The 14,781-nt window shown below is 40.7% G+C and overlaps 1 protein-coding gene across 10 annotated transcripts in view; it reads right to left on the reverse strand.

Moving 5' to 3' along the window:
* Positions 1-42: 42 nt before the first annotated feature.
* Positions 43-14,781, reverse strand: part of LOC121133291 — an 81,153-nt gene continuing 66,414 nt past the window's right edge. For 6 of the 10 annotated variants that reach the window (XM_040729430.1, XM_040729433.1, XM_040729431.1 and 3 more), the window contains 2 exons: positions 10,251-10,369; positions 9,026-9,164 (listed from right to left, as the gene is read on the reverse strand). In XM_040729430.1, coding sequence (XP_040585364.1) covers positions 10,272-10,369 — 98 coding nt within the window. In that variant the 3' untranslated portion in view covers positions 9,026-9,164; positions 10,251-10,271. Of the gene's footprint in view, positions 673-1,226; positions 1,323-1,839; positions 2,235-9,023; positions 9,165-10,250; positions 10,370-14,781 lie in introns of those variants that run through there. The other 4 variants (XR_005870112.1, XR_005870111.1, XM_040729427.1 and 1 more) reach the window with 4 other exon arrangements.

A 14,781-nucleotide genomic window follows, 5' to 3' on the forward strand; every position in this document is an offset into this window, starting at 1 on the left:
ATGTAAATTCAGAATTATCAGGTTACAGGGGTTTGGGGCCTGAGGATTATTGTTAGTTGGAGGCTACCATGTACTACCCAATAGAACTCTGGCCCAAAATCCCAACCTCCTAATGAACTCTCAAAAAGACAGCTTTCAGACAGAAGAAATCAAGGAATAGCTTTCTTTCAAATTGTGCTCAATATCCATTAGAGGTAATGGAGTGCTGGAAACAACAACCACTGAATTCCCAATTTCAGAGAACACTACAAAAGCATAAAGTTAGGACATAAACCTTGAGAAATTATAATTTCAAGATCATTACAAACTCGAGCTCCTCCAGATTATTCCTGAGAAGGAAAGCCCCTAATATGAAAGCAGGAAATACTGAAAGCTATCTCAGTACAACAATCATCAGGGTAGGTCCAGACAATAAAAAATTTCCTGCACTCCTCCATGCTCACCTGCAGCCATCCCAAGGATCGTTTCGGGACACTGCCATCAGCTCTGAGCATTTCTCTTAGTCGATTGTTGTTTGGACCATCATGGCTTCACTTCCCTGAGTCTCTCTACCACACACTGACCTTCATGTGTCACACACTCAATATGCTGCTTGTCCTCTTCCCAGGGAACTGAGTGCCATGGCCTGTATTCTGTTCTGATCATTTATTTTTTCTGCAGAGTCAAGTAGTTCTGAATAAAAAGGGACATTCTCAATCACATTGGCAATGTATTTTATCCTCCTAATTGCACTCTTCTATGCCTAAATTTGACAAATGACTTCTGTCACTGTGATACATTGATTGTGATTTAATCTCCCCACTTTTCAGAACATGTAAATTCTTTGGTTTCATTAATTTCTTCTTTATTAATGACACAGGCAATAAAACCCTGAGCACTTTCACCTATATAAGAGATCCAGAGGTGCCTGAATTAAAAGTATTGATTGATAATTCATGTGTTTACTCAAATATGAACCTCTGGAGGTAGTCATTGGGATTCATGGTGCAGTCATAGAGACTAATCCAGTGTGCTGAACTGTAAGTAATTCACTCATTAGTCTTAGATGCCTCTGCCACACAAACAAATCATTCTTTCCACATATAAAAGTATGTCTTACACTTAGAATGAGGAGCCAGCAGAAAATGTTTCCTAGTATCACACTCAATGCCTTATATAACTCTTGAATGACAAACTTTGAAAAATATCTGCCTCAACCAGAGTTTAAGCATGAATCTCCTACTCACTCTGTACCAAGTTGTCATTATATTCTCTGCCTCTAGTTTCTCCTAATTTTCTTGGATCTTCTCACATAGAGATGCTATTTGTTTTAGAAGTCTCTCCTGTAAGAAACAATGAATATCAACTTTTGATAAATAGACACATTCTTGGACCACAAATGCAATTACTTTAATGAGAGTAGAAGGATCCGTTTTCTTTTCTTTCTTTTGGTAACTATAAATTTTGTATTTTAGAACATAGAAACATAAAACACAGCATACAAATTTGCTTAGGTAAAGTGATTAATAATTATGACTAATGTCTGGGTAATTTTCATAAGATGCTTCTCTCTAGCTGACTACAATGTATTTTTCTAATTTAGTCTACAGCCACAGACACTTTCAAAACATATGAATGTAATTATTTCCCTTTCCAGTGACCTGGGGATAATGCATCAGTAAGTAGAAATGATTTTTATACCATAAATCTCCCAAGAGATGTTTACATTCATAATCATTAGCTGTTAATAAAGTGCCAGCATCCTGGAAACAGCAGCATCCTCATAATCAGGACAAGCATATTGCTATGGTCCGCTAAGCCTCCCTCTTCAGCTTTCACATTCTCCCAAGCATCACTTACCATTTGATCCTCAGCAGCTGCTCCAATGGCACTGTGCTAAGGGGAGAGCAGAGTCCATAGAGGTAGATCCTGTTCTCCACACAGAAGATCCTTTTGGTCTTCTTCTGGGCCACACAGTAGTGCTCCTTGGAGCCCAGGGACTTCAAGAGGATGGCTTGTCTAGCAAGGCAAAGGACACCAGCTTCTTCAGAACGATGTTGGTTCTGAAGTCCTTTTCTTGGCATGGTGTCCTAAACGTAGGGCAATGGACAGGAACTTGGATGTGTTTCCAGTGAAGGTGGAGGCCCACAGAAGCTGGGTCACAGCTTATGGTGACTGGGCCTGTGAGGCAGCCCAAGCAGATGAAGCAGGTGAGTTCTTCCTGGAAGGCTTGGGAGATGCCTTGACTCCAATTTCTGAAGGAAAAACAGCAGAATTGCTATTATTGACTCCAGACAAACAAGAGACTGAACAAATTTGATTGAAGTTGTGATACAGTCCTGTGTATGGCAAGACAGGATTCATTTTTCTATGACCAAAAAAAATTGAGGTAAGTATAGGATTGCAGTTGCTGATCTTTCCTATTTCACTCTCGACAGAAACACATAGAGTTCTAAAGACATTCTGTGCCCTACCATCAGCATCTTTTTGGAGACTCCATCCAAATTAGTACCTTGACCAAGGTCTGTGACAGGCTCTCTCCGTGCTTATGAAAAACTATACTCTGGAGTGTTCAAAGTATTCATTGGCCTTTCACTACAGACATGTGTAGGTTAAATAGCTCCTTCTTTTGTTGTCCATCCAAGAAACCTCTCTACTTCTAGGAAATGTTTCGCTTTGATTTAGCGTCTTACTTATTCACATCCCACATTCCAACCCCTTGACACATGAAGGCAGTATTTATTACTTGTCCTCCTTCTGCTGCAAATACCTAACAACAGTAAAAGTTTACATCAACTAAAGATACAATTCCTGGCTTACTTTTATGGAATGAATCCTTGTAGAGCTAATTCTAATTGGTTTTATTAATAAAATCCCTGAGTCTGATAAAGGGTTAATGCTGGAAAATCAGAGAAGCAGAGCAGCCGGCCAATACTTCTTACCTCTACTGAATCCTCAGACAAAAGGGGCGATCCTCAGACTGAATACTCTGAGCTCCTGTCTCTAATGCCTTATAGTCCTCTCTCCACCCAGCCAAATCACTCCTGTCTCCACCTCCCTAGTTCTGGGATTAAAGGAGCGTGATCTGAGATCAAAGTCATGAATTCTATTTCTTCTTTAGACTTATTCAATCTCCTGTAGCCCAGGGCATCCTTGAACTCACAGAAATCTGTCTGCCTCTGTCTCCTGAGTTCTAGGATTAAAGGTGCTTGTCACCACTCCCTGGGCTTTACGACTAACTGGTGTGGCTATTTCTACAAGTCTGATATTCAGACAAGCTTTATCTGCTACAGCAAAAACAAAATATCATCACAAATCCTAGAGGCATAAAAAAGTTTCTCATGATGATTTGAGACTTGAATATCTATTCCCCTTCTCTTTGAATATCTACACAAATAAAAAAATCTTGGTTTGATTAAGGCAAATATGCTCCAAATTCCTTAAGCTCCAGGGTCTGAAGCAAATGGAGCCAACAGCTTTAGCTTAGAGTCATACGTACCTCAAAACAAGTACTAATACTCATTGTCAAAATTAGTTTAGAAAAGGGATTATCATCCCAATGCTGCCTTCCTTACTTACCTAATTGTCCTCCTTTGATATTTTTTCCTCTACATGAGATACATCATTCCAAAATATACAAGCACACAGAAATAACCAAAATTGAACACAGAAATGAAAATTATGCCAGAATGTAACCATATTTACTTTCATGTACAGAATAGTATGGTTAGTTTTCTCTAATTTACTTTCATGTAGACTTCCAACCTTATATATCAATCATTAGCAAGAATAGTCACTTCTTCCAAGATGGTAAGCTACTATCAAGCAGTATTTCATACTTAATTTCATACTGTGGTTTCTTCTTATAGTTTACAACAGAGAAATACTAAAAAATCCTTTACTAAATCTTGAATTTTTGCTTTTATACATATTTATATAAAATACCTCTAGATTCTTATAATTTTCAATCCATTCAAGGCATTTAATTTTATATATTATATGTGTACACTTAATTTAGAGGTAGTGGCCCCTTTTGTTGCTCTGAATTAAATAGAAAACTGCTGTAACTACTTTAAGAATTTAAACAATGATCAAATTTGAAAAGTAGCAAGTAAATACCTCTGAGCAAAGTACATCAGGGCAATGAAAGAGTGAATATGGTTGATCTAAAATTATCTGTAGCTGTAACTCATGTTACATTTACAAAAGCATAACCAAATGGGATACAAATCATTTTGGATGAATAGCAAAATGTCACTTCTAAGAAGAAACTTCCATTTGGTAATGAGCTAAAAAATCCTGTAAATTGTGCACAAACCCAAGGAATTGTCTCTGGCCTCATCAGTGTTTAATTGGGAAACAACAGTATCAGCTCAGCTCTGGGATGCAATCCAGACCTTATGGAAACACACTCTGTCTGGTCTAGAGAAGAATGAACCAGGCTGTCCTCTGGAGTGCCCTTCTGTAGTCGCTAAGGATCATGCCCACTTGCTCCAATGTTGCTTTTACTAATGTTCCCAATAGGGGAGCTCCTGTAAAGTGTGGAAGATTGAATTAACTCTGTGGCCAATCTCCATAAGCAAAGCTCCCCACAAGGTTTCCTGAGTCACTGCTTAGCTGGGTGTGATCGTTCATACCTTTAGTCCTACAGGCTAGGAACTGGTCTGCTGAGGCATGCAGAGTTTTAGTGCAAGGGCAGCCTAGGTAGTAATACCTTGCCAAAGAAAGGGCTAGTACTTTTCCTACAATATTTTACTGTATCTAAATATTTTGCACTGTGTTTATATCTTTTTCTTGACAAGTTAACAAACAACAATGTTGATAATCTTTGATTTTAGCAAATATCAACCTTATAAAATTCTTCATAGATCTTTGACATTTTGTAGAACTTGTTTTGAACATATTCACCTCACCTTCAACTCCTTCCATTCCAATCCTTTTTCTCTACACACACACCTTTCTGCTCTTAAAAAATCCATTATATATATATATGTATATATATATATATCATTCTGTTTCACTTCCTACAGTGTATAGTGACATTAGAGATCAAGAATTCTTCCATCTTCAGCTGTCACGGTTCAAATCACCCAGCTAGAGGACTGTGTGGTAATTTGGATCTGAAGCAGTTCAAAACCTGCAACATTTTCTTCTAAAGACTGGATTATCTCTGTGTAGCCTTGGCTTTCCTGGGACTAGTTCTGTAGATCGGGCTAGCCTATAACTCACATAGATCCACCTGCCTCTGCCTCTGAAGTGCTGGGATTAAAGTGTGCCACACCACCAGGCAAATCCTGCAATATCTGACAGGGACAGTTGATTGCTTTGAACCTGGATGCCTCGTATTATCTTTTCTATTGAGTATGCTGTTAGTTGAAGTAAAATTACATAATTTTCTCCTTCTATTCCTTTTTTTTACACATCTTTTTCAAGGCTGGATCAGAAGGTACATGCAAGATTTAAGGTGGATCCTCACACATCAAAATATCAGGATTTGGTGGGTCTGTTCACTTCAAATTATTCAATCAAGAAAAACTACTCACAAGAAAAATCACAGCTTCCTGGGTATTAGTTAATTCCACATATAGCCAAATTGACAGCCAAGGAAAAATCACCACAAGGGCTTATCTGTGCATATTATGTGTTAATTGCCCAGGTAGGAAGGATTTAGCCTCAACACAATCATTTCCTCTACTTACAATCCATATCAACTGTTATATATTTATAAAAAATATGTCAGGACACCTTTCTGATGAAAATGCTAAAAATACTTAAATGGTCATAGTCCCTAGGTTTACATTCAAAAGCATCTATCTCGCTATTTGGTCTGGATACTACTGATTGAGTACCTACTGGGATATCTTAGATATTGATTCTCATTTAATTGGTTGTGACAAGCTCCCAGAGACAATACAAAGCTTGGCTTTACCCCATTTGACCTAAGGTTGTCATATGCTGGAATTCAAAGAAGTAAACTAAACTCAAAGACTTCGCTTCTAATAATTCACACTGGGGAGAAATTATATAAATGTGGCAAAGCCGTAAGTTCCCATTCAACTCTTATTATTTATACTAGAGAGAAACTATATAAATGTAAAGGTTATGGAAAAGCCTTCAAAACAAATCCAGTCCCCTAGCCTCTAGCTCTTGTTTTGTGAACAAAACTCTAAGACAGCCTTCCTCTTAGACTTATTAAGTACCTGGATACAGTGTTTGATAAAAATCCACCTCCAAGAGACAGAGAAACCACAGAATGCTCCCTCCCAGCACCAAGCAGTGAAAACAGGCTGCCTGCAAGTAACAGACAAAGCCATAGAAACCATTAATGCTCCCATCTGTAGCCAAAAAATACTAATAATCAAAAATACTAATAAACCAGTTGCCCCGACTCTAAGAAATTCCCCTAATTGTTCCCCAAAAGTCAACCAACCAGGATCTGACCCATACCTACTGATATAATTTTGTGATTTTTTTCCTTTAAATTCTGGCAATAGACAATGAATTTGGATCCATCTAGAGGCTACAGTGTCATCCTGCTAGATGGAGTCCCTGCAGACAGGATTAAACAATAAAGCATGTGTTTGCTGTTTGGTAAGTGTGTCTCCTTGTTAGTCTCTGGGGGTCGTCGAGACTTGGGCACAACAAAATCATATTAGACACCCTGAGGAAGAGAAGAACTCAGTATTATCTACAGGTAATATAGATGGGAGAAAGTATTTGGGATTTGCTATGTAGTCTCAGGAGGGAAGTAATGTGATATCCTTTCACAGTTTCAAATTTCTCCCCAGTTTCAGTATTGGAAATTTCCATGTCCGTTCCCTCATTCCATGTGCCACTTTCAAAAACACTGGGCAACTATTAGTGTTGGTGTGATTAGTAATATTCCTTCTCTAGTTGATGGGTTTAGAATCTATGAGGAGACACACTTGAGGGCATGTCTGTGAAAGTGAACTGAAGATCCTCTGTCATTGAGGACAGCACCATGTCATGGGCTGGTGTAGAGTACTGAGTTAAAAGGGGTAAAACTATGACATCAAATGAGCACAAGCATTCATCTTCACTGCTACTAACTACAGATGCAAAGAGACCTGCTGGTGTACCCACCCATGACCATGATGGATTATGTCTCTGAAACTGAGCAAAACCTACCTCAGTTGCTTTTGAAAGGGCAAGATGAAAAGTAACCAATAAATTGGTGTAGTTTTAAATTTCCTGTCACTTACTGTTCTGAGATAGCTTAAAATTGCATGTGGAAACTGGACAGGAAATAATAGCCCAGTTTCCATTTTGCAGATCAAAGTCAAGGAGGTGATTATGTTTAATGAACATCCATGCTGCATCTATGGAAATAACCAAGTCTGCCCCAGTGAACTTTTTCTTACACCAAGACATACCCTTTGGAAATGGGTATGTGAAAACTTACCTGAAATGGGAATGAGGCCAAAGACTAGAAGGCATATCCTTCCTGTATTATACTCACAGTCCAGACCAGAGACATGACCTTTGATTGTCTAACTGGTTAGTCTGAATTAACAGTTGCAGACTAATTGAACTTACTCTTTACCTAGCATAGTCATGTCCTAAACTAATTTATATCTCATAGAACATAGAACACTAATGATTTATAGTTTGTTGGACATTCTCCATTTCCAATTTAGCAAATTTGTCCTAATATTTAACTCTCAAATTTATTTATGATCATCCCAGTACCAGTGCTATTCAATGTGGACATGACATATAGCTGGTTATATTGTTAAGAGTAAAAAATACATCAGAAAACATCCTTGATATATTAATTTTATATATACATAAAAGTTCTCTTGCATATTTTGAAAGTTGCACACATTTTTTGTAAGCTTGCTGAGACAAGGACTTGGCATGTAGTCTGAATTTGCCTTAAAATCTCCTGCCTCACCCCGCAGATCGCAAGAATTACAGGCATGTATCACCATGCCTCCCAGGAATTATGTGTTATCAATTTTGTGCACCTTGCTGTGCCCAGTCTAACCTGCTTATAGGATGAGTCTTGAGGGGAAAGGATATAAACCAACATGTCACATCACCAGAAGGAGATAGCAGGCCCAAATGACAAGCAAGCAAATAAAAGGTAGTTCATGCTGGTCTGAACCATATAGCTTAAATCTCCTTACTGGAAACCACAACTGTGACAGAGTTTAACTTACATTCAAGCATACAGTCATCAAACTATTTTGATCTTAAGGGTTGTGATCATTCCCTAAGGTTGAAATTCCTGGCCTAAACTCCGGAAGGGCATGCGTGTAATCTCAACATTGGAGAAGTTGATTTAGGAGGTTTGAGAGTTAGAGACTGGGTATAAAACAAGCAACCAAACAACAAAACTCAACACACACACACACACACACACACACACACACACACACACACACAAAACAAATACCATGTGCAAGCTATTCCTATGGTGTGATGTTCTCTAGCTAAAACACAAATATTTTGGGAAGTGGGAACACATAAAGTCTTATTTATTGTATAATTTTTGCTATAAACAAATTACTAGTCTTAAGGTTTCTATTGTTGTGATGAAACACCATGACCAAAACAACTTGGGGAAGGAAGGGTTTATTTTGCCCCCAGTTCTAGTCCATCATCAAAAGAGTGAGGGCAGGAACTCAAACAGGGCAGGAACCTGGAAGCAGGAGGTGATGCAGAGGCCATGGAGGGCACTGCTTATTGTCTTGTTTCTCATGGCTTGCTTCTCCTTCTTTCCTAAAGAACCCAGAACCATCTGCCAAGGGATGGCACCACCCACGACAGGCTTGGCTCTCCTCTATCAATCACTAGGAAAATGTCCTAAAGCTTGACCTTATGGAAGTATTCTCTCAACTGAAGTTCCTACCTTTCAAGTAGCTCCATCTTGTGTCAAGCTGACAAACTCAATCAACACATCCAGGCTTTTCTTAGAGCAAGTTTGGGACGACAGAGAAAGAGCCGGCAAGCACTGCCTTTCTGGGTTTAGGATTCTAAAGAGGCTGAGAAAAGAGTAAAGCAGGAGTCCTGGATCTTACCAGAGGTCTTAGATGTGACAAAGCCACTGTCCTGGAGTCCATGTTCTGGAAGTAGTAGGTTCTGGGATCCCGGGGTCATTCTAGTCATTGGTTAATATTTATCGGCCTCCAGCTATTGATGGTCACCATTTATACAAGATACTTTGAGCATGTGAACAGAGGAGAAATAAAGGGTTATTTCAGTGGAGATGAGACTCTGCAATGGTTAAACAGCACTTCCTAGGGTGCCCAACCATCATAGTCTGAGAACATCTCTGCTATGTGCATGGTCCCCTTGGCCTGGGATGCACTTTTACAAAATGTGGCCACATTTCCTGTGTATCTCTGTTCCTCTATCAGTGCCCCCAGTAACTCATACCTGAAGAAGCCCCTGGCAAGGCAAAGTTGTGGTTTCTGACTTGGATGCCACTAAAGACCTTTGGGACTTTGCTACCTCAAAGTGCAAAGAGTTCTTGGACTATTGCTCTTCTCTCTCCAGCAAGTTTCCTCTCCCTGTAAAAGGTGTTACTGAATGTGGACTGGTCACGTTTCTCATCTCTCATCCTCACCTCTCCACCCCTTTCTCTTAATGCCACTCATATACGCTTTGACACAAGTAACCCTGCTCCCCAAACATACAGTTCATAGGGACCTGTATGACCTGACCTATGCATCCTCATGTCCCCAGTCCTGCCTAGTTTTATGTTAAGCTGACACAATTTAAAGTCATCTGGGAGGAGGCAGTCTCATTTGAGAATTTGCAACCACAAGACTAAGTTGCAAGCAAGCTTGTAGGACATTTCCTTCATTAGTGACTGATGGAGGAGAGCCCATTCCATTGTGGATGGTTCCATCCCTAGGCTGGTGATCCTGGGTTCTATTAGAAAGTGGACTGTACAAGCCATGGAGCAAAACAGTAAGCTGCACTTCTCTGTTCTCTCTTCAACAGTGCTGCCCCCAGGTTCCTGCACTAAAGGCCACAGACAGGCAAAGTGGACGGTGGGTGAATGCTGCCATAAAGATGATGGATTCATTAAAGAAATGGAGTAGACTGACATAGCCTCTCCTAGGTCTCTATTCTCAATATCTCCTGACAACCCAACAGGCCTTTGATACAGCAGTTCTTTATCCTGGTGAAGCTCTGCTATCAAGTGAACTGGAGGCTCCACTGTTCAACTGTCTTCATTTCTCTGTCCCCTGCCCCCATTGCTTTTAATCTCATGAAGCCTCTGGATGTGCAGTACTCACTGGGGCAACGCTGGAGACTTATCAATAGTAGCGCCTCCTCCTCTTCCTCCTCTCCTTCATTATGCTTACAACCTCTTCATCTGAAGATTTAGGTGGGGTTAAGTACAATACATTCACCACTAGGGATACAGCAGGAAGAGGTTCAGAATAGGGAAGAGGATGTAGCACAAAGCTATGGGACATTGTTGGGTCTTTCTGTCAGGGATCAAGTTGACCATCCTCGGTGAGTGATTGAGTGATTGCTACCACGTATATCACCTTCCATGCTATCAGAATTGTTTGGAATGATTTTCTATCGGCCATTTTCGTGTTTGCTTGTAATTTTTGGATGTTCCCTTTGGGTCTACTTTCACATCACAAACAAAGCTTTGCTTGCTAACTGTGTTGTGCTTAGCATTCCTGTTCACACACTGTTCGGCGCCCATGTTTTCCTCAGCTAGGCAAGAAAAATCCTTCACCTCTTTTCCTCAAGGAAATATGTGAATCAGATGTCTTAATAAAGATGCAAGTATGTATTTTTCCTGGGCATGTCCCTAAGTAATGTGCCATCATATACAGTTCCAGTTTGGATTTTTGCTGTCCCATAAAGAAAATGTGGTACATTTACACAATGGAGTTCTACTCAGCAGAAAAAAACAATAGAAACATGAAATTTGCAGGAAAATGGATGGAACTAGAAGAAACCATCCTAAGTGAATTAACACAGTCACAGAAAAACAAACATGGTATGTACTCATTCATATATGGTTTCTAGACATAATGAAAAGGATTACCAGCTCACAATCCATACCTCCAGAGCAGCTAAGAAACAAGGAGGACTATAAGAGAGACGTACATGGTCCCCAGTGAAGTAGAAAGGGATAATAACCCCTGAATAAGTGGGGAGTATGGGGGACGGTAAGGGAGGTAGGAGAAAAAGGAAGGGAGAAGAAGAAGGGGAGGAGAATGTGAGGGATCAGGAAGATTGAGTGGGCAGAGGATTAGAGGAGAACAAGAAAGGAAACACATCAATAGAGGGGGTCACTATAGGTTTAAAGAGAAATCTGGCACTCGGGAATTATACAGAGATCCACAAGGATGACCCCAACTAGGACCCCAAGCATCAGTGGAAAGGCTACCTTAAATGTCCTTCCCCTATAATGAGAATAATAACTACCTTAAATGCCACCCTAGAACATTCATCCAGTAGCAAAGATCCACAGTCAAGCACTGAGCCAAACTCCTGGAATCCAGTTTCAGAGAGGGAGGAATGAGGAACAAAGGGGTCAAGACAACACTGGGAAAACCCACAGAAACAGCTCACCTGAGCAAGCGGGAACTCATGGACCACAGTCTGACAGCTGGGGAACCAACACAGGACAAAACCAGGCCCCCTGAACATGGTTTGTGCTGGAGAGGATGTGGAGGAATGGGAACACTCCTCCATTGCTGGTGGGAGTGCAAATTTGTACAGCCACAGTGGAAATCAGTATGGCGGTTCCTCAGGAAAATGGGAATCAGTCTACCTTAAGATCCAGCAATCCCACTCTTAGGAATTTACTCAAAGGATGCACATTCATACAACAAGGACATCTGTTCAACTATGGTCACAGAAGCATTATTTGTAATAGCTAGAACCTGGAATCAATCTAAGTATCCCTCAACTGAAGAATGGATGAAGAAAATGTGGTACATTTACACAATAGAGTACTACTCAGCAGAAAAAAATGAAATCTTGAAATTTTCAAGTAAATGGATGGGATTAGAAGAAACCATACTGAGTTAGGTAACTCAGTCACAGAAAGATAAACATAGTATGTTCTCACTCATATATGGATTTTAGACATAGAACAATGGATTACCAGCCTACAATCCACATATCCAGAGATGCTAGGAAACAAGGAGGACCATAAGAGAGACATATATGGTCCCCTGAAGAAGGGGAAAAGGACAAAAACTCCTGAACAAATTTGGAGACTAGAATAGAGGTGTGGGGATGGGAAGGTGGGTAGGAGAAAGAGGAGGGGAGAAGAGGAGGGGAGAGGAGGACATGAAGGATCAGGAAGCTTTGAGTGGTGGGGGAGAAGAATAGAGGAGAGCAAGAAAAGAGATACCATAATGGAGGGAGTCACTATAGGTTTAGAGAAATCTGGCACTAGGGAAATGTCCGCAGAGCCACATGGATGATCCCAACTAAGAATCTAAGCAATAGTGGAGAGGACTACCTACCTTCAGTGCCATTCCCCTATAATGAAAATGATGACTCCCTTATATGCCGTCCTCGAGCCTTCCTCCAAAAGCTGATGGAAGCAGAAGCAGATACCCACAGCTAAGCCCTGAGCTGAACTCCTGGAATCCATTTTCAGAGAGGGAGGAGTGATGAGCAAAGGGATTAAGACCACCCTAGGGAAACCCACAGAAACAGCTTACATGAGCAAGTGGGAGCTCATGGTCCCCAGTATGACAGCAGGGGAACAAGTTTAGAACGAAACCAGGCCTCCTGATTTTAGGTGACAGTTAGGAGGCCTGGGCAGTTGATGGGGCCTCTGGCAGTGGAACAATATGTATCCCTAGTGCAGGAATGGACTTTGCGAGCCTAGTCCCCATAGAGGGATAATCTCTTAGCCCAGATACATGGAGGAGGGCTTAGGCCCTTCCCCAAATGATGTTTCGACTTTGATGATCCGCCATGGAAGGCCCCACCCTCCCTAGAGAGTAGGATGGTGGGATTAGTGGGGGGCTTGGAAAGATAGGAGGGAGAGGGAACTGAAATTGATATGTAAAATAAGATAGTTTCTAATTTAAATAAAAATATTTTTTAAAAAAATATTTGAGTGCCAGGGCCTAGAAAGATGGCTCAGAGATAAAAAGCACTGTCACTTTTGCAGAGGATCTGGTTACAGTTCCAAAACTCCCCAGGGTGGCTCACCACCATCTGCAACTTTAGTTCCAAAGGTTCTGATCTGACCTCTGACCTCTGAATGCATCAGGTACTCACGTGGTGCACTAACATGAATACATGCATGCAAAGCATTCATACACATAAGACACAATAAGGCTAACTTATTTTTGAAGCCCACAGTATTTCAGTACACATGAATGAGGGCATGTTTATTGGCATGTGGTTCATCCATGACTTTGTGTGCACACCTGCCTTTGCCCATTTTCATGGAGGCCACAAGAGGTTATACACTGTTCCTGCTGCATTGTAACAGCCTTCTTCCATTCAGTTAGGGTCTCTCACTGAAGCTAAAGGCAGGCTAGCAAGCACCAAGTCACAGCTGTGCTGTCTCTACTACAGGCACAGGCACAGGCACAGGCACACACACACACACACACACACACACACACACACACACACACACACACCTAGTCTCTCACATGTGTCCTACAGATTCAGATCAGGTCTCACTGCTTGAACACCAAGCAGTTGTTTTGTCAAGACATTATCTACCTACTGCATGATGATGTTATATCTTTCTAGTGTAAAGCACTTCATATGCTGGCTGTGTGTAAATAGAGAAGTGTTTTGATTTTTGTATATGTTTTATGGAATTATGAAATAGATCATTATCTATTTATAATAAATGTTTCTAGACACTATAATATTTTGAGGACATGTAGTATACTTTTGAGTTCTTTGGATTATTTTTTGGTTTTTCTTTCTTTTTTGCTTTTGTTTTTAGAGACAGGTACCAGGGTAACCCAAGATCCCATGTGTTGCCAGGCACAGAGATCAGAGTCAGGATGACACTCAAGAGATAGGAGAAAGAGATGGGAGAAGATCATGTGCAAGGTCTCCTCATAAGGAAGGATGAAGAGTATGGGGTAGACGTAGAGTCCTGGGTCTCCATGGAGCACATCTGTTAGCAGCAGAAGCCCCCGAGTTTACAGTGAAGACAAAATACATTCAACATACATACATGGTGTATAAAAGGTGGTTCAAAGCCAGCAGGACAATGAGACTGTAGGAGAAGCAGATCTACTTGTGAAGAGCTAAGGCCTTGCCCCTACTGAAGAAACTTGGAGAAAATAAACTTCTTATCCCTAGAGTGAAACATACAAGTACACTAAAGCACAAAGGATAGATACAGACAATGTCCAGATTGGTACCAGGAGGGCTAAAATCATGTTCCCAAGCCTTAGTATATGGGTAGCAGTTCATGGGAACTCCCAGGCCCTCGAGTGTTATAACTTGAACCCTTAATGCATTAAAAAGCATCAAAGCTGGGCCAAAGTCAAGGTTTCTCCTCATCCACTAGGCCAGTGGTTGCAAGACAGATGAAATCTCTCTAATCTCCATCCCCTCAATCATCTTGCACACTAAAAAGTTCAGGGTGAGGAGAAGAGAATTCAAATGAGCTAAATTCATGTTTGACTTTTCCAAGGACTGAGGTCAGACTAAAAAGCCTTTCTGCCAGTTTAATCTTCATTTTCTAGTGTCCTTTAAAACAGGTCTAAACATTGAAGAGAGGACCATGAAGATGTGAAAACAAGCTCTAAAGCACCAGAGGGAAAGGATCTGATTCTCCTGAAGCATCAAGCCAACACT

Source organism: Mesocricetus auratus, unplaced genomic scaffold (assembly GCF_017639785.1).
Source record: "Mesocricetus auratus isolate SY011 unplaced genomic scaffold, BCM_Maur_2.0 Super-Scaffold_100021, whole genome shotgun sequence".
NCBI classification, from domain to species: Eukaryota; Metazoa; Chordata; class Mammalia; order Rodentia; family Cricetidae; genus Mesocricetus; species Mesocricetus auratus.